This window comes from Trifolium pratense, linkage group LG6, assembly GCF_020283565.1.
Source record: "Trifolium pratense cultivar HEN17-A07 linkage group LG6, ARS_RC_1.1, whole genome shotgun sequence".
In the NCBI taxonomy this organism is placed as follows: domain Eukaryota; kingdom Viridiplantae; phylum Streptophyta; class Magnoliopsida; order Fabales; family Fabaceae; genus Trifolium; species Trifolium pratense.
The window spans coordinates 34,325,380-34,348,684 of NC_060064.1; the positions used below are offsets into that span (position 1 = coordinate 34,325,380).

At 34.4% G+C, this 23,305-nt stretch overlaps 3 protein-coding genes and 1 pseudogene across 3 annotated transcripts; 1 reads left to right on the top strand and 3 right to left on the bottom strand.

Moving 5' to 3' along the window:
• Nucleotides 1-1,234: 1,234 nt before the first annotated feature.
• On the bottom strand, nucleotides 1,235-4,526 carry LOC123890593 (annotated as a pseudogene).
• Nucleotides 1,235-23,085, bottom strand: LOC123890592 (probable leucine-rich repeat receptor-like protein kinase At1g35710). The gene is made up of 3 exons (XM_045940233.1): nucleotides 20,471-23,085; nucleotides 19,632-20,124; nucleotides 1,235-1,376 (listed from the first exon to the last, which is right to left on the bottom strand). The coding sequence occupies exons 1-2, from the start codon at nucleotides 22,953-22,955 to the stop codon at nucleotides 19,739-19,741; spliced, it is 2,871 nt and encodes a 956-aa protein (XP_045796189.1). The 5' UTR covers nucleotides 22,956-23,085; the 3' UTR covers nucleotides 1,235-1,376; nucleotides 19,632-19,738.
• LOC123890591 (disease resistance protein At4g27190-like) lies at nucleotides 7,329-11,279 on the top strand. Its single transcript, XM_045940232.1, has 3 exons — nucleotides 7,329-7,562; nucleotides 7,931-10,773; nucleotides 10,943-11,279. The coding sequence occupies exons 2-3, from the start codon at nucleotides 7,945-7,947 to the stop codon at nucleotides 10,997-10,999; spliced, it is 2,886 nt and encodes a 961-aa protein (XP_045796188.1). The 5' UTR covers nucleotides 7,329-7,562; nucleotides 7,931-7,944; the 3' UTR covers nucleotides 11,000-11,279.
• LOC123890594 (MDIS1-interacting receptor like kinase 2-like) lies at nucleotides 14,119-17,138 on the bottom strand. Its single transcript, XM_045940234.1, has 2 exons — nucleotides 14,927-17,138; nucleotides 14,119-14,604 (listed from the first exon to the last, which is right to left on the bottom strand). The coding sequence occupies exons 1-2, from the start codon at nucleotides 17,136-17,138 to the stop codon at nucleotides 14,204-14,206; spliced, it is 2,613 nt and encodes an 870-aa protein (XP_045796190.1). The 3' UTR covers nucleotides 14,119-14,203.
• Nucleotides 23,086-23,305: the final 220 nt, after the last annotated feature.

The window sequence follows — 23,305 nt, forward strand, 5'->3', positions numbered from 1 at the left end:
CCCCTTTCTGCACTAGTGTTATATACACCACTAAAATCAATTGTCTTCACATATGGTAAATAATTGTATATACAAAACAGAGCAAGCCAAAAAGCAGAGCAACAAACTATTTTAACATTTGTGAACAACAACTTGTGCAAAAAAAAAAAAAATTAGACAATGTCATCATTGAATTCAAGTTATTGCACTGAAATTTCACTCAAAGAAATACTTAATGTTGTAAACTCAGTAACAAAACTTTGTGAGATATATTTAATTAATTATATACAATTTTCTAACATACATGAAAAACGTTTATAATGGTGTGTGACTAGGCACTCTCTTTTTTGACTTATTTGATTTACATCGAAAAGTTTAGTGTGAACATGGAAAAATTTAAAGCAACATTCATGGGGGGGTGAATGTTTTACTTAATTAGAGTTAACATTCTAAAGGGGACATCATGCATGAGACATATTTTTCCATCCATTTTCCATCAAATTTCCATGAAAGTTCCGAGTAATTTAAAAATGTCCCACTCCCACTATTGTTCACACGAAGTGGTAAACACCAAACTATGCTTCCATTTTTAAGTTTTCCTTGTTTGGCTTAAATGCAGCTTTAATTTGACCTCACGTTTCCTAATTGTTTGATTTTGACACCCCTAGTTTCAAATGCTTGAATTTAACCTCTCACTTTTACCATGAAATGCAAATGGGGTAAAAGTGAGGGCTAATCTAATTTGAGGTCAGTTATTACTTTGAATCACACTTACTAGCCTATTCCAAAGAAATTTAGACTAATAAAACCACCAATTAGAATACATTAGTTTTGTGGGCTTTTGCCCTCTTCATCATAAAAAAAAATATACATTAGTTTTTTTTTTTTGGAACACATCATATAATAGCGTTTCAATTGAAAAATTAAAGAGAAAAGCAAGAACATAATTCAGATTTCACCGTGTTTAGTTTTACAGTGAAAAATTAATTTTAAATGAGTTGATTATTTTCTAAAAATCAATTAAATATAGTTAAAATGATCTATGTTGAAATAACTATATCATTATATTAATATAAAAAAAAATGAAATGAACAATAAGTTCAAAACTAAAGTGAAGAACTTGTTACAATATGAACATAACCTTGTTTGATTTTCCTGAGAGCAATTTTTTGTTTCAAATTATGCTATAATTGATGATAAGAATATCAATTAAATCTAATAAGTGGCTCAATGTTTTTTCAGAATCTCCAAAATATAATAAAAATATTTGGTAACTTTTCTAAATTTCCCTCTATATGTTAAGCACAGAGGAGTTGCCAATATGAATCTTATTACACAATACAACAAAACACAACCTGTCAAAACCACAAGTCACTCAAAACACAACTAAACAATACCTAAAAACCAAAGCCAATTTGCACTAAGGAACCGTTGCACCGAAGAACCAGACATTTGACAGTAGCACAACTGCACTGCAGGCAAGAAACAGACCAAAGTTTTCCTTTCAATGATTGAGAATATGAAATAATTCTTTGAATTCTTGACTCATAAGTTGCTGCATTGAAATTTCACTCAAAGGAAAGGTTAATGGTGTAAGCTTGTTGACAAAACTCTGTGACACACATTTCATTGTTGGTCGAGTCGAGAGCTAGGATTGAAATTTAAACATGCAAATGCTATTACAGCTACACGAATTATGTCAAGTAACACCATCACATTATTTGGAAATGGAAGACGTTGGTCTAATACTTCACATAATTTCATACTTTGAGTTGATGCTAACTGAAGTGACGACAATAGTTCCTGAGGGTGTCTTCCCAGTAAAGTTTCTAGTGCTACTACTCCAAAACTATATACATCACACTTTTCGCTCACAACCATAGTATATGCAAGCTCTGCATCACCAATTCACAATAAGCAAGTTAAAATATGCAAAGACAAATATTTGAAAATCACTATATGCACATATATGTATTAAACTCTAAAAAGTATATATTTAGGAACAATTTATTGTAGCCAGCTCCAGAATTGAAAAAACAAAGTAGTAATTATTTAACCAAACAAACAGTAACTTAAAAGGAAACTAACAAATAGGAATTTTTTTCTTTCTAAAAAGTGTATGTATAGGAACAAAGCCAACACAACTGACATGGAAAAGAAAAGTTTAAGAATATGAATGTTGTGCATCCTACGTAGGAAAAGCTAAAAAGAAAGACAAAACTAACGGCAGTAAATAAATTACCAGGAGCTATATATCCGATTGTTCCAGCAACTATTGTTCGATTGGATGAATCATGTTGAAGAAGTCGAGCTGTGCCAAAGTCAGACACACTAGGCTGCCACTCAGAGTTTAGCAAGATATTTCCACTAGATACATCTCTATGCACTATTGGAGTCGTGCAATCATGATGAAGATATGACAGAGCGGATGCAACTCCTTTAACAATGTTAACCCTTTTTCTCCAATTGAATTCCACGGCCTATACATCATCATACAAGACAGAGAACAAGCTTCCTTTCTCCATGTATTGGTAGATCAAAAACATGATTCTTTTGTGCAAACAGAATCCATAAAGCTTCACAATATGTCGGTGCCTTATTTATGATAATATTTTCACTTCATTTCTAAAACTTTCATCAAAAGCCGGCACTTCTGCTTCATAACCGTGAAGTTTTTTTAAGGCTACAACTTTTCCGCATGGTAATTGCGCCTTATAAACACTTCCATATGCTCCTGTACCAATGCAATATCTCATGTCAAAGTCTTCTGTTGCTCTAATGATGTCATCATGTGCTATTTTGCCATCATAATTCCATATACAAAACACATCTCCATTCTTTGTTGTCATTGTGTTTCCATTGTTTTTCTTGATTGAATTATTACAAAGTTTAAAGCACACGAGACTTGAGAAGGCTAGGATTAGAACAATAAGGATTGGAAGAAAAATGGTAAAATGGTGATTTACTTTATACATTTTCTTGGGAGGTACTACTACTGGGCAAGGTTGAAAGAAGATTTGATCGTATGAAGAGTTGGTACATAGATCTTTGTTCCCTATTACTGTAACATGATCAATACAATATGGAACGAATCCCCTCAAATAATTGTAGGAAATGTCCACAAAAGAGACATCACAAATAGATTGGGGAATTGTTCCAGTGAGATTATTATTGTTTAAAAGAAGTTGTTGAAAATCTCCTAGCGTAGAAGGAATTTCACCACTAATGTTATTGTGACTGAGGTCAATGGAAGCTTTATAATATGTGAATGGAAACAAATTGGAATGAAGGGTACCAAGGAGAAAATTGTGGGAAATGTTAAGGGTTTTTAATTGAGAGAAATTTCTTATCGAAATTGGAAGGGAACCAGTGAGAAAATTATATGAGATGTCAAAGTATTCTAACTGTGTGAGATTATTGAATGAAATAGGAAAGGTCCCACCGAAGGAGTTGTTATTTAAATAAAAACATTGCAAGTTACTTAAGTGACCAAAGTTAAATGGGAGGGAACTTGTGAGAAAATTTTCAGAGATATCAAGGTATTCTAATTGTGTGAGATTATTTAATGAAATAGGAAAGGTCCCATTGAAGGAGTTGTTTTTTAACAATAAGAATTGCAAGTTACTTAACTGACCCAAATTAGATGGGAGGGAACCTGTGAGAAAATTGGACGAGATATAAAGGGATTCTAATTGTGTGAGATTTGTAATGGAAATAGGCAAGTTTCCGTTGAGTCTATTGAATGATAGATCTAATGTAGTCAGTTTTCTCAAGAACCCCAACTCAAGAGGAATAGAACCTTCAATTGTGTTGTTGGAGATGTCTAGGGACTCTAATTTTTTGAGATTTCCTAGTGAAGAAGGTATCTCACCTTTGAGCCTATTGTTAGATAGAAATAATGCAGTGAGATTTTTCAGGAACCCCAACTCCAAAGGGATAGAACCTTCAATGTAATTATTATACAAAATAAGATGAGTGAGTTTGGTGAGATTTCCTAGTGAAAGAGGCATCTCACCTTTCATTTGATTTTGAGATAGATCTAGTGTTGTGAGATTTGTCAAGAATCCCAACTCATGAGGAATGGAACCTTGAAGACTATTGTAAGAAATGTCTAAGTGCTTTAATAGTCTAAGACTACCTAGTGAAGGAGTTATCTCACCTACAAGGGAATTATAGGACAGATCAAGATGAGTGAGCTTGGAGAGGTGACCAATTTCTTTTGGGATACTCCCTTGTAGTCTAACACTCTTGATAACAAGAATTTCTAAATTGTGGAAAGTAGACAAGTTGAATGTTCCAAAATTGCTGCCCCCCAACCCTTCTCGTGAATAACCGACAATGTTGATTTTTATGATGCTTCCAGCCTTGTTGCAAGAGATCTGACCCCAATTACACCGATTCGAGATGGTATAGTTAAAATCAGAAGTGTTCCACCATCCACTACAATTCAATATAGCATTTGCTTCCATTTCAAGTTGAGATGTCAATGTAGAAGATTCAGTCCCAATAATCAATCCCCATATAAGAAGAAGAAAGACCATCCACATTTTTATTAACCGTCTATGGTGATTTTTATTATGCTTCCAGCCTTGTTGCAAGATATCTGACCCCAATTACACCGATTCGAGATGGTATAGTTAGCATCAGAAGTGTTCCACCATCCACTATTGTAAATAGCATTTGCTTCCATTTCAGGTTGAGATGTCAATGTAGAAGATTCAGTCCCAATAATCAATCCCCATATAAGAAGAAGAAAGACCATCCACATTTTTGGACCGTAGAAATTAAAAACTAAATATTTTATCAAGTTCATTTTCTTTTTGAGATCTAATAATTAAGGAATTGCATATAATGTTTTATAATGCATGAAAAACCTTTATAATGTTGTCTGTCTTGCATTGCTGTCCGTTACTCCCATTCTCACAAAACAATTATTTGCATTGCTTTAACAACTTTAGCACGTCTTTCCGTGAAAGCTATGCAAATGTGTAAAGTTTTTTATTTTATTTTTCTATAAACGGAAAATGTTATTATTAAAATTAAGATTTGCCGCGTTGATGAGTCATAGCTCAATTGAAAATATCAATATTGTTAGATTAAACATATTTACTCAAGTTTTAAAAAATTTAGTGGTGATTGTCACTTTATCTTCGGAGAGAAAAACTGCTCCCTGCATTCTTTTTTAAATGTCGTTTTAAAAAAATTATTTTATTCCTATTCGACTGTCACAAGAGTGTGAGAGTAAAAAATATAGTGAGTCGATTTGTGAGACTTGTATCTATAAATTGAGATCCACCTAAGGGTGAGGATTTGTATTTCCACTAGCATAATACCCGTGCGTAGGCACGGTATCTTTTTTTATCATAGGACGAATATTGTATAGTACGGAATTAATCCCGTTATAAAATTATGATAACTATAAAGTAAAGTAAGATTACTTGTGATAACATTATGGAATATTTTATTAATGCATGCACTATCAATATGGCTCAACCACTGATAATATATATGTAGTATAATTTTAGAAGTAATTATGATTAATTGACAATGTAAAAAATAAACACCAATACATATATGCCATTATATAAAATTCCTTTATCCGTGTGAATGCTAAAAAACAATCAGAGCAATTAGACTAACATTTATAGCTAAGATGGGATGGCAAATATAACTTTAGGACAGCAAGCTACATCTTAAAATAATGAGTAATTAGACTAAAAAATGCCGGCCGAGATTGAGCTGGGAGCCAACCTAGACTCTCGTGAGGCTTGTCTTGCCCTTACATCTTAAAAAAATGTGGGCGCCGAAAAGAAACCAGCCTCTTCAAGAAAGCTTTGCTTTGTAGGCGCTGCCTATTCACTCGGACAATGCTGTAAACATGACAGTGTGACGCCCTCTTATGCTGAGTCACAGGCAGTGCCTCAGAAAGCGCAGACGAGCCACACGCAGGGAAACTTCTCTTTATTAAATCAAAATTTTACACCACAAAATTAGGATTCTTATGTAAAAAATCGTCTAAAGCTTTTTTCTGAAATGAAAATTCATAGTAAAACAAGAAACATGGCTTGCATAACCATTTAATATTATATAGTTTTTATGTGAACAAATAAATAAACAACAAAGCATCCGAAAGCAGTGTCATGGAGTGGAGCTTAATGATGCACTTGACAATAAAATAATCAATGATAATGCAGTATAAACAATACATCATACATGTATTAAAAATAATGAAAAGAGAGAATAGGTGAGGGGGAGAGCAAATAAAACCGTTGACCAAATCATAAAAGGTGTAAACAGAACTGTGTTGTGTGATTGACCAATCGTTAGTTAGTTTTGTGGTAATTGGCTCTAGACTTGTTAGGGAGGACCACAGATCGATCCCCGCAACTACGATTGAGAGAGGATTAGAACCACTTAATGTCAGAACTGATATCCACCCAAGGCAGTTTGTTAATGGCAGCAGTGTGGAGTTCTTGCCGTTGTATCTGTGTGTTTCATTTTATCCATTAGCTTTTGGTTTGTGACAGCGGCTATGGCGGTGTGATCGGCGCTGGAACATACAGAGAGGGGTGACGTCGTCACTGGAATGGCTGTACTGGGACGGCGGCGAGGGGCATAGAGACTGCCGGAACAAGACAGCGGCAGAACAGTGATGAGAGAGGAAGAGGAAGCGCTGTATTGTGGAGGAGGAAGAAGACAGACATGATGTTGCTACAACCTTTTTCCAATTTTTAATCTCATCCATTGAAAAATTTAACTGCCACATGTCATTCATCGGCGGAAAAACCGGAGGAAAAGAAGGATAAAGAAATGAAATAGAGGTGATCTGAACTCATATACGAAAGCATTACCGTGATGGAGTGGGCACTTGACAATATAATAAACAATAGGCTTAATTTAAGGACATTTTAGGTTTCACAATGGTCCCTTAAAGAAAAAAAGGTCCGGATTGGTCATTAAAAACACATCCGTTTCTCACATTGGTCCTTTCCGTCAATTTTTTACAAAAAAAAACGTTAGTTTTAGTTGACTAAATTATGGATGTCATTAAGTGTAAGTGGTAAAAAAAAACCTTATTAATTTTTAAAATTTTAACTGTTAGAATTTTTTGTTATATTTGGAGTTAAAATTTAACGGAAATGATCAATAGCAAACATATATGTCTTTAAGGGACCAATCCGAACTTTTTTTTTAAGGGACCAATTCGGACATTTTTTTTCTTTAAGGGACCTTTGTAAAACCTAAAATATATTTAAAGGACCAATAAACTAATTAAGCCTAAACAATATATAAATCTAACTTAAAATGGTCAACTATAACTACTTGTATTAAAGTGCTGAAAACTACTTGTATTAAAATTTCTGTCATTAAAAACTAGCTGTACTAAAATATAATGAATAAAGATTAGGTAAGGTGAGGAGAATATAACAAATGATGTAAACAGAACCGCCTTGTGTGATTGTGTCAAAGCCTCAAAGGTTAAAGTCAAAAGATCAAGTATCCTTCTCTACATCTGTTATTGCTAACTGATCTCTGCAGGCAGTGCATCTACGTTTTGAGAAATCTACTCGATCCTACATAAGGTATGATGCTTTTTCCATTCTGAATATACATTAATCATATATCGTTTTAACAAAGTCATCATAAATTCATGCACATAAATGAGGAAGATGGAGTTCGAATTTCGATCATAATGTCCGATCTAATTTTAGTATTTTCTTGCCAATTTAGTTAGGACTTTTTTTTTTTACTGCAATTAAGTTAGGAGTTGTAAACTGTAATTATGTCTTTTAGATACTCACTATTTTTTTCTTAAATTATAAGAGAAAAATCTCATTTTTTATATTAACTTTTACCTATATCACAAATTAAGATTAACGGTGTTCAATAAAAATGGATAAGTCACTACAACAAATAAACTTTAATTAATAACAAATGATTCTATTGTCAGGCTGCCTTTACGTGATGATGGCAGATGTGATTGCGAGTATAATTGTGATTGTTGTGACCGTTGCAACTGCGGCAGCGGCTATATACTTTCAAGGATGGTTTATAATGTGGGGACAATATATTTTCCACAACGAAATGGTAGAGAAGATAAAAGCAATGGGAAGATTCATAGCCAAAAGCAAAGATATTCAACCATTTTCTCATCTTGATTCGCTACCAGGTATTCAGTATGAATTATCTGAAGACTTCGTTTATTTTAGATCAACAAAAAGGGCTTATGATGAACTCTTTGAGACACTCGAGGACGACTCCATCCATATGATAGGATTGTATGGTGAGGGTGGATGTGGAAAAACAACTCTTGTAACTGAAGTTGGCAAGAAGGCTGAGGATTTGGAAATGTTTGATAAGGTTATATCAATCACCGTGTCTCGAACTCCAAACATTAGAGACATTCAAGGAAAAATTGCAGATATGTTGAAATTGAAACTGGGTGAAGAAAGTGAAGAGGGAAGAGCCCAACGTTTATGGATGTGTTTAAAACAAAAGAAGCGAATTCTTATCATAGTAGACAGTTTATGGAGAGATTTCAAATTGAAGGATATCGGGATTCTCTTAGATGATGATATAAAAAAAACATGGAAGATCCTCATAACCACTCGTCATGAGCGTGTTTGTACATTAATGAACTGTCAAAAGAAGATTCATTTGGAGCTCTTGTCTGAAGATGAGTCCTGGAATTTATTCCAAAAGTTAGCAAGAATTGATGACGAACGCTCCAAGGTATTGCATAATGTGCCACGAAAAATATGCAATGAATGTATGGGACTTCCCATAGCAATCAAAATTGTGGGGTCATTATTCAAAGAGAGGAATGAAATTGAATGGCAGCAGGCGTTTCAGAAGTTACGGGATTCAAAGGCATATGATGATGAAGATAATGCTACTTTTTGCGTTAAATTAAGCTATGATTATTTGCCAACGAAAAAAGCACAACAAATCTTTCTGTTGTGTGCTCTTTTTCCAGAAGAATATCACATCCCTACAGAAGATTTGGTGAGGTATGCACTTGGACTAGGTGTGAGAGAAATATTATCGTTAAAGTCAATGAAGAGCTCCATCAGTGCAGTCATAACAGAACTTCTAGATTCTTGTTTGCTGACACGTGGTTCCGTGAAGATGCATAACATGGTTCGTGATGCAGCCTTATGGATTGCAAATAGATCAGATTGCAAAATCTTGGTAAACGTTGACAAACCACTTAGCACTGTGGCAGTAATAATACCAGATTATTTTGCAGTATCTTCATGGTGGTACAATGAAAATCCCTCTTTTTGTCAATTGCATGCTCCAAATCTTAAACTTCTATTGATAAATATTAGTGCTCATGATAGATCACTGAATTCCTTGGATTTATCACATTTAACATTCGAAGGAATACAAGGGCTTCAAGTTTTTTCTATAACCATCAATTACAAAATAGTACCAATATCATTTCCTCCATCAATCCAATTGTTGACAAATGTTAGAACTCTGCGCTTAAATGGATTGACATTTGGTGACATTTCTTTCATAACAAGCTTAACAAGACTAGAGGTTCTTGACTTGAGACGCTGTGAGTTCAACGAGCTTCCTATCGAAATAGGAAAGCTTAGAAACCTGAAGCTGCTAGATTTGTCAGAATGTCTTATTTTTGAAAACACCTATAATGGTGCAATAGGAAAATGTTCACAGCTAGAGGAGTTATATGCTTCAAAATGCTACCCATCATATGAGTATGTTAACGAGATCATTCTGGATATTGGTATTCTCCTAAATCTACAAAGATTTGTATTTGGTGATCAAATCATTCCAGAAAGCACTAGAGTTGTACAAGTAAATGATTTGAATATCTCAAAGTTGAGGACATCCAAAAGAAATATTCTGCAAATAGCTGAAACTATTTCTTTGAGTGGTCTACATGGAGGATGTAAAAGTATCGTCCCAGATATGGTTGGAATTGTGGGAGGCATGAATAATTTGTCTACTCTCCATCTTACACATTGTGAAGAGATAGAATGCATCTTTGATGCAACCTATGATTTCAAGGAAGATGATTTAATTCCCAGGTTGGTCGTGTTACGCCTTAAGAATATGTTTAACTTGACAGAACTGTGTCATGGTCCACCTCTGCAAGTATTACACTACTTTGAGAAGCTAGAACTACTTTATATAGATCGTTGCCAGCAGTTACACGTCATATTTCCATCGGAATGTAAATTGCAAAATCTTAAGATCCTCAGATTAACATATTGCATGACCGATGAAATACTCTTTTCAGAATCTGTTGCCCAAAGTATGCATCAACTAGAAGAACTAACAATAGCAGGCTGCAATGAACTGAAGCATATAATTGCTTTAAGTGGAAGCGATCATGGTGGTTGTAATACAAGTGAAGAAATAATTCCAACTCCAATGGACTCTCCCTTTTTGATGAGCAAACTAAGGGATATTCTTATTTTTAATTGTAAAAGTTTAGAATCGATATTTCCAATTTGTTATGTCGAAGGACTTGCACAATTGCAAAATATGAGTATAGAAAAGGCTCCTAAGCTGGAATATGTGTTTGGCGAATGTGATCATGAATACGTTTCATCACACCAAAACCATGTCATGCTGCCTCATTTGGAAGATCTAAACCTGGTTGATCTTGACAATCTCATTGGGATATGTCCAGAGAGTTGTCAAGCAAAGTGGCCATCTCAGTCTCTGAGGATACTACACATACAAGGATGTCCAAAATTGGCTATACCATGGTTCAATTTGAAGGATGGCTATGATCAGAGTGAACATCATCTGAATGAAGTGAGTACTCATTGAAATGTTTTATAGTTTTGTGTTATTTATACTGTTATCTCTTTATTTATTTATTTATTTATTTATTTTTGATAAGCCTATTATCTTTTTATTGATATTTGTAATACTACTGACTTCAATATTATTTGGTATTTTACTTTGGATAATACCCTTTCAGATTTGGAGTCTCCAATGTCTTCAGAGTTTTACTTTGGATATTATTTGGTTATTGTGAAGAATTGAAATATTTGTTCTCCATGGAAACACATACAAGCCTACCAGAGTTGATGGAACTTTGCATTTACAATTGCGAAGAATTGGAACAAATTGTTGCAGCAAATGAAGAACTTGTGCAGCTTCCTAATGCTGAATTGTACTTTCCAAAGCTATAGTAAGAAAGACCGGCTGTAGTAAAAACATTCCTGTGTATAAATGTAAAACTAAGCAAATATAAATGTTCATTTTTCTCTGAGAAATCAAGTGGCAATAAAAATGTGTGATACTAGTTCTTGTAATTCTGGTGCAGATGGATCATGATTTTTGTTTATTTGTACTTAATAAGAATGTAGAATATGATTGTGGTTGGTTATGCATTACTACTAGTAGTCTAGTCTATAGTGTATGATAATCGCTATAAATCAAGTTTTCGCTAAATTCTAAAGGGGACATTGTGTTGTTCATGATTTTCGTGCGGCGTATTTTGTGTCCGGTCTTGTGCCTGTTTCTAAATTCAATTTTTTTTTTCTTTTTTGAACAAAAGAAACTTAATGTATTTCATTCATCACCAAAAGTTCAATACAAAGAGGAATAACATCAACATAGTGGTGACTAGCCCAAGAAATGGCTGCCCTAGCAAAGGAATGAGCCGCCATATTCGCTTGTCGCCGAACAAACTTTACCTCAAAGTTGGACAAAGAAAACAAACTATTCTTAATACTAGCAACGAGGGACCCAAATTCTGAAACTCCTCCATCTTTTGACTTGATGGCATTAATTAAAGATTGAGAGTCACTTTCAAAAACTACACAATTCCATCCTTTGTTGATAGCAAGCTGTACTGCATCTAACAAGGCCATTGCTTCTCCTTCTAGAATGGACATACTTGAATTAAATTTACATGTGAGTGCTTCTATAAATTCTCCATTGTTATTTCTCACACAACAAGCAGTAGTTGTGACTCCTTGATGCTCAAAAAAACCTGCATCCACGTTGATTTTGAGCCACCCATCATGAGGCTTTCTCCACTGTTCACCGTGCTGCACTGGCTGAAGAGTCTGGACCTGCGTTCTGGATTGACGGACTTCGAACCAGTTCTTCCATAGCTGGAATGCTTGACCCCCAATCTGTTCCGGCGAGCTATGCAAATTGTTCCATACTGTCGCGTTTCTGTGCTGCCATAAACACCAAACAAGGGCTGCAACTTGGCAGTGGCGGCTTGCACACATGTGCAAGGTGTGCGACGGCATCGGGCCTCAAAAATTTGAGGGCCTCGGTTCAAAATTTTGAGGTCCTATAATATTACTTATATATTATTTATACCTATAAAATATCAGATGTATATTAATAGATTAATTTTTAGGCCCTAAACTAATAGTTATATATTGTTAATGTTCATATAATATCATATGAGTATCAATAGATTAGTTATCTATACTCGGAAATATAGTTTTAGTCCATTTTAATCTCTCCATAAAATTTAAACTCAGATTAGGAGGTTCCTTTTTGACGTTATATACAAACATAATTATTTTGTATTTCTTATCCCGTTTGATTTGATGCAATTAGTTTAATATTGATAATCTATATGTTTACAAGAATAAAAATGATTTTTTTATATTATATGCAATTTAAATCGACAATTTTTTTTATAAAAAAAATAAATTTTTTATATTAAGGGACCACTTTTATATTTTGCGCAGGGTCTCCTAAAACCCGGAGACGCCCCTGCAACTCGGCCTGCAATGTCCTGGTCTTCCTTGCTGCATATATCAAGCAGCAGATCTGCTATGTTGTTAAACTTAGGCAACCTGTGCATTAGAATGTGATTAAGATCTGCTGCTGTTCAGCAATTGATAACTTGGACACAAAGCAAAAGCATGATAATCATCTTCCATTTCAATATCACATAAGGGACACATAGGGCTACATTCTACATGACGTTGTATCAAGCGGACTCGCGTAGGAATACATTCCCGGCACACTCTCCACAACACATGGCGTGCCTTGGGCGAAGCTTTAACCGAGCAAACCACCTCCCAGTTTCTAGTCGCTGCCCTATCAAAGTGTTTCCATTTATCCCTCATGAGCAATCTGTACCCTTCCCTTACCACATATTTTCCTTCTTTATTCCCATCCCAAATTAATCTATCTTCACTAATTGATTGAAATAACGGTATTGACAGTATATTATGTGCTACTTCACTAGGGAATAAAGTTTGGAATTTTTGCTCATCCCATTTCCTCTCTCCCTCCACCATAAGTTGGTTCCCATGTAATTGGAAGACTTCTTCAACTTGAGGTGAACTCAGCCACTTCCCTTCCTCCCCCCTTAACCACGGTTCTCCCATCACCCTCACCTTTCTAAAACTTTAAAGATATGGAAATGTGAAAAGAAATCATATGTGCGCCACCATCCAGGGGAGTTTTTCTAGCCGCCACCCACTTTCTTTTTACTATTTACTTTTTTCTTTTTCTACATTCATCAAGGAACAGCGATTTAGAGTCAATTTTTAATATAAAATTACTCCTTTAAATTGTTTTTTTTTTTTTTTTTTTTTACTTTTTTTTATTTAAATAAGTGATTTTTACATAAATTTACATAAATAAGTGATTTTGTCGCCTTGTAGTGGGACATTGTGTTGTTCATCGTTTTCCTGCGGCGTTATTTTGTGTCCCGTCTTGTACCTGTTTGTTAAGTTGAAATTGTCATATTAGGTTCGATTCAGTGCAGATTCAATCAATGATTTTGTCATCGTCAATGTAACTCAAATATCAATTCTCATTTTACAAACCAGTTTTGTAGAGTTGAGTTAGACTCAATTCTCAATTAAAAAATACAAAATATTTGAACCAAAGGTAACTCAATTTTATTCAAACACCAAAATATAACATAGATACATTTCAATTACCTTAACAACTTTTGCATGTAAACTTTGACAATGTCTTTATTGAACTCTAAGACAGTCAATATGTTAAGGCAAATGGAACCTCTAATTTCATTGATCACAATACAAGGCTTTATATAGCCACAATACAATAACTACTTGCTTTGACAGTTACAACAAACCAACTGTCAAAACAGTTAAGTGAAACTGTCAAACCCACAAGCTAGGCAAAGCAGTTACTTAAGGCGCAAGCTAGCTCAATCTAGGCCTAAACACTAGAACACACACACAAAATGCAATGCTATATGCAACATATATCTAACACAATAGTTAGTTTACAAGTTTTGCTTTTCAGGGCCAACAATATGAAATAATGCTTTGAATTCTTGACTCATAAGTTGCTGTATCGAAATTTCACTCAAAGGAATGGTTAATGGAGGAAGCTCAATGCCAAAACATTGTGACACACATTTCATTGTTGGTCGAGAGCAAGGATTGATATTTAAGCATGCAAATGCTATTACAGCTACACGAATTATGCCGAGTATAACCGTCACATTATTTGGTTGTGGAAGACGTTGGTCTAATACTTCACATAATTTCATGCTTTGAGCTGATCCTAACTGAAGTGACGACAATATTTCCTTAGGGTGCCTTCCCATTAAAGTTTCTAGTACCACTACACCAAAACTATATACATCACACTTTTCACTCACAACCATAGTATAGGCAAGCTCTGCATAACCAAAGCACAATAAGCAAATTAAAAATACTAAGACAAATAAATATATGAAAATCACTATGTGCATATATGTATCAAACTCAAAAACACAGTATATATTTATGAACAATTTATTGAAGCTAACTTGAGAATTGTTAAAACAGAGTATTTTTTAACAAAATAAACAGTAAACTAAAAATGAAACTTATAAATAGGATTTTAAAAAAAGTATAAGTTTAAAAACCGTGCTGATATGAAAATAAAAAATTTAATTTTATGAACATAGAAATAAAAAATAATGAACAGATAATAAAAATCAAAGTATTTAGTAATTTACCAGGAGCTATATATCCAATTGTTCCAGCAACTATTGTTTGATTGGATGAATCATGTTGAAGGAGTCGAGCTGTGCCAAAGTCAGAAACACTAGGCTGCCACTCATTGTTCAGCAAGATATTTCCACTAGATATGTCTCTATGCACTATTGGAAAGGTAAAATCATGATGAAGATATGATAGAGCAGATGCAACTCCTTTAATAATGTTAACCCTTTTTCTCCATTTGAATTCGACGGCATCTATATCATTATACAAGACAGAAAACAAACTTCCTTTCTCCATGTATTGATAGATCAAAAACATGATTCTTTTGTGCAAGCAGAATCCATAAAGCTTCACAATATGTCGGTGCCTTATTTCGGATAATATGTTCACTTCATTTCTAAAACTCTCATCAAAAGCTGGCACCTCTGCTTCATATCCGTGAAGTTTCTTTAAGGCAACAACTTTTCCACATGGTAATTGTGCCTTGTAAACACTTCCATATGCTCCTGTTCCAATGCAATATCTCATGTCAAAGTCTTCGGTTACTCTAATGATGTCATCGTGTGCTATTTTGCCATTATAATTCCAAATACAAAACAAATCTCCATTCTTCGCTATTGTTGTTGTGCTTGCACGCTTGTTCTTAATAGAATTATGACCAAGAATGAAGCATATGAGAAGTGAGAAGGCTAGGATTAAAATGATAAAGGTAGGAAGAACGATGACAACAACAGGCTTTAATTTATAACTTTTCTTGCAAGCTTTAAAGTGGAAGTTGATTTGTTCATGTAAAATGTCACTACATACATCCTTGTTCCCTATTATCGTGTGAGGATCAATACAATTTGGAATAAGGCCCTTCAAATAATTGAAGGAAATGTCCACATTTATAAAATTGTTACTTAGATTACAGAGAGATTGTGGAACTGTTCCGATAAGATTATTATTGCTTAAATTAAGTTGGTAAAATTTCCCAAACTGAGATGGAATTTTACCACTTATGAGGTTATGACTGAGGTCAATTGAAATTTTGTTACCAGTCAATGGAAAAAAATTGGAAGGAAGTGTACCAAGAAGAAAATTGTGAGAAATGTCAAGAATTTCTAATTGAGAAAGATTATTCAGTGAAATGGGAAAGATCCCTCCTATGGAGTTGTTTTTTAACTGCAACACTTGCAATTTGCTTAATTGACCGAAGTTAGATGGGAGGGAACCGGTGAAAAAATTGTATGAAAGATCGAGGTATTGTAATTGTGTGAGATTTATAAGGGATATAGGCAAGCTTCTATTGAATCTATTGCGAGATAGATTTAATGTTGTGAGATTTTTCAGGAATCCTAACTCAAGAGGAATGGAACCTTCAATGTAGTTGTTAGAGATGTATAGGTACTGTAATTTCTTGAGATTTTCTAGCGAAGAAGAAGGTATCTCACCTTTGAATCTATTGTTAGATAAATTTAATGTGGTGAGATTTTTTAGGAGCCACCATTGAGGAGGAATGGAACCTTGAAAATTGTTAAAAGAGATGTCTAAGTACTCTAATTGTCTAAGGTTTGCAATTGAAGGATTCACCTCACCTTCAAGATAATTTCTAGACAAATCAAGATGAGTTAGTTCAATTCCTATGATGAAAATAGGAAAACTCCCATTAAAGAAGTTATTAGATAGATTTAATGTAGTGAGATTTTTAATGTAACACACCTCATTAGGAATGGATCCATCAAGTTTATTGTAAGAGATATCTAGGTACCTTAATTGTCTAAGGTTACATAGCGAAAGAGGCATCTCACCTTGAAGAAAATTGTCGGACATATCAAGATGAGTGAGCTTGGAGAGAAGACCAATTTCTGTGGGAATAGTCCCTTGTAGTCCAATTTGTCTGAAAATAAGGCTTTCTAAATTGTTGAAAGCAGACATGTTAAGTGTTGTAAAATGTTTCCCCGACGACGCTTCACTATGTATACGCTTAGGGTCTATGCGAATTGTTCTTATGCTTCCAGCCTCGTTGCAAGTTATTTCAGACCAATTACAACGATGAGAGATATTGAAGCGTCCATCAGATATATTCCACCACCCACTGTTCAATATAGCATTTGCTTCCATTTGAAGTTGAGATATCACTGTGGCAGGTTCAGTCCCTACCACCACCAAACCCCAAATAACAAGAAGGAACTTCCACATTTTTGGACCATTAAAATTAGAAACACAAGATTTTGTCAAATTCATTTTTCTTTTTTGAGATCTAATGAATTACAATTAAATGTTCCAAGGTTCATAAAAAATCTTTATAATATCATTCATGTGACAAGTATATGCTGGTCAGCCGCTCTTATTATCATAGATCAAATTCAATATTTTGACTCAATGAATGAGCTACGTATGTCACAACATTAGATAATTCTAGTGTGAACGTCCAAAATTTGAAAGCATCAATTATTCATGGAGATGCTTGTTTTTCTCCTTACTATATTAATTACTTTTTCTGACTTTTTTGTTTTGCAGAATTTTTTAAAAAAATGGTAGCATCTACTCCCTTGTTTCATTATGCTTGTTTTTCTCCATACTCTAATGTATAAATTTTTTTTGAAGAAGCTAAATTAGAGTTCAACTAATTAAATTAACGAACTTAATTTTCAGCTTAAGTTTCACCTATTTAATTTGTGAGTGAAGTTCAACAAATTAATTGTCGAATTGAGTCTCAAACTCTATTCAATTAGATCGGTTCATTTTCAGCATATGTAAAATAAAAAAATTCACTACACTCAATATAGAGGAAGGGCGGATTCTAGGGTGGGTAAGTGACTTAGGTCTCCCACCATGGGTAAGTAATCTAAACCGTTGGATGAAGGATGGTATCATACATCTTCGGTACCTTGGCCAAAAAATAAATTTTATTCATCCATAATGGGCCAAGTAAAGAGTATTTTACATGTGATACACATAGGTGTATTTATATGTGTTACTTAGGCTACAAGTAACAAACTATTTGGCCTAGAAACTAACTTCTAACTAACTTGATAGATTAGTTAACTAACAAACTACCTTAAAGGATACAAACTAACTTCTTAACTAACTTTCAATTATCACAATCCATCATAAATTGTGTTGAACATTTTTAACTTTTTCTTTTAATGAACAAAAACATTCAAGTTAAAACTTTATAACTTATGTGTCATCAAAACATTTAATTTCTAAGTTTAAATTATAAATCAGACAAGTACTCCCATATAATAAAGACACCCTAGAAGGGAGAACTAGATTAGCTAACCAGTTAGATGGTGAATTAGTCGTGCGCTTGAGTTTAATAACCAGTAAACTAGCTCATTCAGTTCTTGTAACTAATTTTCACCAGTTTGGCATGGTATTCTTCGGTGGTTGGGTGTGGAGTTGGTGCCTCCTCGTGGTGTTTTAGAATTTGTTGAGGCTTTCTTGGGCATAGGCATGGGTAGAAAAGATAGATTAGGGTGGTTGTTAATTTGGCAAACTATTGTGTGGACTATCTGAAAATCTCGAAATGAAGTCTTCTTTTTCGAAGGGATCTTTTCTGTCGAGTGTTGGTCGATAAGGTAAAACTTTTATCTTGGAAGTGGTTTCTAGGTAAAAATCCTTACTCCCCCGGCCCGTTCGTTTTACGAGTGGGGCATCCACCTTACTTTATGCTGGAACCGATAGAGTTTGTTTGGGTGTCGTGTTGGGTGTCAATTGACTAGGGAGATTGGAGGTCATCTTGTTGCTTTGTCCTACTTGTGGTTGTTTCTTGCCTCTCTCTCTGATGAGTGTTATTCCCGTGGTGGTTCTTTTTAGGGATTATAGTTTTTCTTGTGGTGCGTCTCTTTGTTTCCTTGTATCTTTTTTCCGTTTGTTTTCCTTTGAGAAGGTTGGGTTCGGGTGAGTGTACCGTTTGTATTTTTCTCGTTATTTTCCTCCACTCAATTGTCTATACAAAACAGAGCAACATATCATTTGGTCAACCCAAAAAGCAGAGCAACATTTCGCGTAGGAAAACGTGAATACATACATATATCTCAACAACAAATTATTGACTTCTAAGTCACTTAACTTTATTCATTCAGAAGTTTTTCATTCAAGTGTTGCACTGAAATTTCACTGAAAGGAATACTTGATGTTGTAAGCTCAGTAACAAAACTGTGTGAGACATATTTCATTGTTGGTCGAGAATGAGGGTTGAGATTTAAGCATGAAAATGCTACCACAAAACTTTGTGAGACATTAAATATGCTTCTATTATATGAATTTTTTGGACATATATTGTGTCCTAAAGTTTTCTTTTATGATAATAATGTGTGGGACAATTATGTATCGTTGAAGATCATCAATTTTAATTGGCAGTTGTTGTATCTTAGATTCCCAATGCGTATAAATCTGATGCGCATGGGCTTCGTGATCAGCGTTGCCCTTGGTGCTATTCGACATGGGCTTCGTGATCCAGATGTTTTCGTGGAATAACTTGTTACACAATAAAACAAGGTATATACCTTGTTTTATTTTCCTGAGAGCAATTTTTTGTTTCAAATTATGCTATAATTGATGATAAGAATATCAATTAAATCTAATAAGTGGCTCAATGTTTTTTCAGAATCCCACAATATAATAAAAATCTTTGGTAACTTTTCTAAACTTCCCTCTATATGTTAAGCACAGAGGAGTTGCCAATACGAATCTTATTACACAATACAACAAAAAACAACTAAACAATACCTAAAAACCAAAGCCAATTTGCACTGAGGAACCGTTGCACCGAAGAACCAGACATATGACAGTAGCACTGCTGCACTGCCGGCAAGAAACAGACCAAAGTTTTCCTTTCAATGGTTGAGAATATGAAATAATGCTTTGAATTCTTGACTCATAAGTTGCTGCATTGAAATTTCACTCAAAGGAATGGTTAATGGTGTAAGCTCACTGGCAAAGCTCTGTGACACACGTTTCATCGTTGGTCGAGAGCTAGGATTGAAATTTAAGCATGCAAATGCTATTACGACTACACGAATTATGTCAAGTAAAACCATCCCATTATTTGGAAATGGAAGACGTTGGTCTAATACTTCACATAATTTCATACTTTGAGTTGATGCTAACTGAAGTGAAGACAATAGTTCTTGAGGGTGCCTTCCCAGTAAAGTTTCTAGTGCTACTACTCCAAAACTATATACATCACAATTTTCGCTCACAACCATAGTATATGCAAGCTCTGCATCACCAATTCACAATAAGCAAGTTAAAATATGCAAAGACAAATATTTGAAAATCACTATATGCACATATATGTATTAAACTCTAAAAAGTATATATTTAGGAACAATTTATTGTAGCCAGCTCCAGAATTCAAAAACCAAAGTAGTTATTATTTAACCAAACAAATGGTAACTTAAAAGGAAACTAACAAATATGACTTTTTTTCTTTCTAAAAAGTGTATGTATAGGAACAAAGCCAACAAGTGATATGGAAAAGAAAAAGTTTAAGAATATGAATGTTGTGCATCCTACGTAGGAAAAGCTAAAAAGAAAGACAAAACTAAGAGCAGTAAATAAATTACCAGGAGCTATATATCCTATTGTTCCAGCAACTATTGTTCGATTGGATGAATCATGTTGAAGGAGTCGAGCTGTGCCAAAGTCAGACACACTAGGCTGCCACTCGGAGTTTAGCAAGATATTTCCACTAGATACATCTCGATGCACTATTGGAGTCGTGCAATCATGATGAAGATATGAAAGAGCAGATGCTACTCCTTTAACAATGTTAACCCTTTTTCTCCAATTGAATTCCACGGCCTCTACATCATCATACAAGACAGAGAACAAGCTTCCTTTCTCCATGTATTGATAGATCAAAAACATGATTCTTTTGTGCAAGCAGAATCCATAAAGCTTCACAATATGTCGGTGCCTTATTTCTGATAATATTTTCACTTCATTTCTAAAACTTTCATCAAAAGCCGGCACTTCTGCTTCATAACCGTGAAGTTTTTTTAAGGCTACAACTTTTCCGCATGGTAATTGCGCCTTATAAACACTTCCATATGCTCCTGTACCAATACAATATCTCATGTCAAAGTCTTCTGTTGCTCTAATGATGTCATCATGTGCTATTTTACCATCATAATTCCATATACAAAACACATCTCCATTCTTTGTTGTCGTTGTGTTTCCATTCTTTTTCTTCGTAGAATTATTACAAAGTTTAAAGCATACGAGACTTGAGAAGGCTAAGATTAGAACAATAAGGATAGGAAGAAAAATGGCAACATGGTGATTTACTTTATTAATTTTCTTGGGAGGTGGGCTAGGTTGAAAAACAGGCGGGCACGGTTGAAAAATAGGCGAGCAAGGTTGAAAGTAGAATTTGTTTTCTGAAACGAAATCTTGGAAGTAGATATGATCGCATGAAGTGTTATTACATACATCCTTGTTCCCTATTACTGCAGAAGGATGAACACAAAATGGAATGGGACCCCTCAAATAATTGTAGGAAATGTCAACATAAGAGACATTACAAATAGATTGGGGAATTGTTCCACTGAGATTATTACGGTTTAAAAGAAGTTGTTGAAAATCTCCTAGCGTAGAAGGAATTTCACCACTAATGTTATTGTGACTGAGGTCAATTGAAGCTTTATTATATGTGAATGGAAACAAATTTGAATGAAGGGTACCAAGGAGAAAATTGTGGGAAATGTTAAGGGTTTTTAATTGAGAGAAATTTCTTAACGAAATTGGAAGGGAACCGGTGAGAAAATTATATGACATGTCAAGGTATTCTAATTTTGTAAGATTATTCAAAGAAATAGGAAAGGTCCAACTGAAGGAGTTGTTATTTAACAACAAGAATTGCAAGTTGCTTAATTGACCCAAGTTAGATGGGAGGGAACCTGTGAGATAATTGTGAGAGATATCAAGGAATTCTAATTGTGTGAGATTATTTAATGTAATAGGAAAGGTCCCATTGAAGGAGTTGCTATTTAACCAAAATAATTGCAAGTTACTTAACTGACCCAAGTTAGATGGGAGGGAACCTGTGAGAAAATTTTTAGAGATATCAAGGTATTCTAATTGTGTGAGATTATTTAATGAAATAGGAAAGGTACCATTGAAGGAGTTGTTATTTAACCAAAATAATTGCAAGTTACTTAGTTGACCCAAGTTAGATGGGAGGGAACCTGTGAGAAAATTGGACGAGATATCAAGGGATTCTAATTGTGTGAGATTTGTAATGGAAATAGGCAAGTTTCCGTTGAGTCTATTGAATGATAGATATAAACTAGTGAGTTTTCTCAAGAATCCCAACTCAAGAGGAATAGAACCTTCAATTTTGTTGTTGGAGATGTCTAAGGACTCTAATTTTTTGAGATTTCCTAGTGAAGAAGGTATCTCGCCTAAAAGAAAATTCTTATACAAAATAAGATGAGTGAGTTTGGTGAGATTTCCTAGTGAAAGAGGCATATCACCTTTGATTTGATTTTGAGATAGATCTAGTGTTGTGAGATTTGTCAAGAATCCCAACTCATGAGGAATGGAACCTTGAAGACTGTTGTGAGAAATGTCTAAGTGTTTTAATTGTCTAAGACTACCTAGTGAAGGAGGTATCTCACCTACAAGGGAATTAGAGGACAGATAAAGTTGAGTGAGCTTGGAGAGGTGACCAATTTCTTTTGGGATACTCCCTTGTAGTCTAACATTCATGATAACAAGGCTTTCTAAATTGTGGAAAGTAGACAAGTTGAGTGTTCCAAAATTGTTGCCCCGCACCCCTTCATCTGAATAACCGTCTATGGTGATTTTTATTATGCTTCCAGCCTTGTTGCAAGATATCTGACCCCAATTACACCGATTCGAGATGGTATAGTTAGCATCAGAAGTGTTCCACCATCCACTATTGTAAATAGCATTTGCTTCCATTTCAGGTTGAGATGTCAATGTAGAAGATTCAGTCCCAATAACCAATCCCCATACAAGAAGAAGAAAGACCATCCACATTTTTGGACCGTAGAAATTAAAAACTAAATATTTTGTCAAGTTCATTTTCTTTTTGAGATCTAATAAGGAATTGCATATAATGTTTTATGATGCATGAAAAACTCTATTTTGCTTGTGAGTCAAAGAAAACCGCACACTATTTTGTTATTTTTTTGGTATAACGTTGGAATGTTTAGCACGCTACGTACAAGTCACTGCATATATAAGATAAGTCTAGCATGTAGTTTTCAAAAAAAAAAAAAAGATAAGTCTAGCATGCATGAGTGGACATGAAATATCTTTTATATTATAAGCTTGTATACACAAGCAATTTCTAAACCCTAATTTGGTTTTCTCGTTTCCCTCGATTTTGTCTTGCAATTTTTAATAAAAAATAATACAATTTTGTCTTGACT

Excerpts from the sequence above, each read along its gene's own strand:
- LOC123890592 (XM_045940233.1), bottom strand. The coding sequence starts at position 22,955 with ATGAACTTGACAAAATATTTAGTTTTTAATTTCTACGGTCCAAAAATG. Across the intron at positions 20,125-20,470 it reads AATAGGATATATAGCTCCTG|AGCTTGCATATACTATGGTT; the intron begins GTAATTTATTTA and ends TTGGTGATGCAG.
- LOC123890594 (XM_045940234.1), bottom strand. The coding sequence starts at position 17,138 with ATGAATTTGACAAAATCTTGTGTTTCTAATTTTAATGGTCCAAAAATG. Across the intron at positions 14,605-14,926 it reads AATTGGATATATAGCTCCTG|AGCTTGCCTATACTATGGTT; the intron begins GTAAATTACTAA and ends TTGGTTATGCAG.
- LOC123890591 (XM_045940232.1), top strand. The coding sequence starts at position 7,945 with ATGATGGCAGATGTGATTGCGAGTATAATTGTGATTGTTGTGACCGTT. Across the intron at positions 10,774-10,942 it reads GTGAACATCATCTGAATGAA|ATTTGGAGTCTCCAATGTCT; the intron begins GTGAGTACTCAT and ends ATACCCTTTCAG.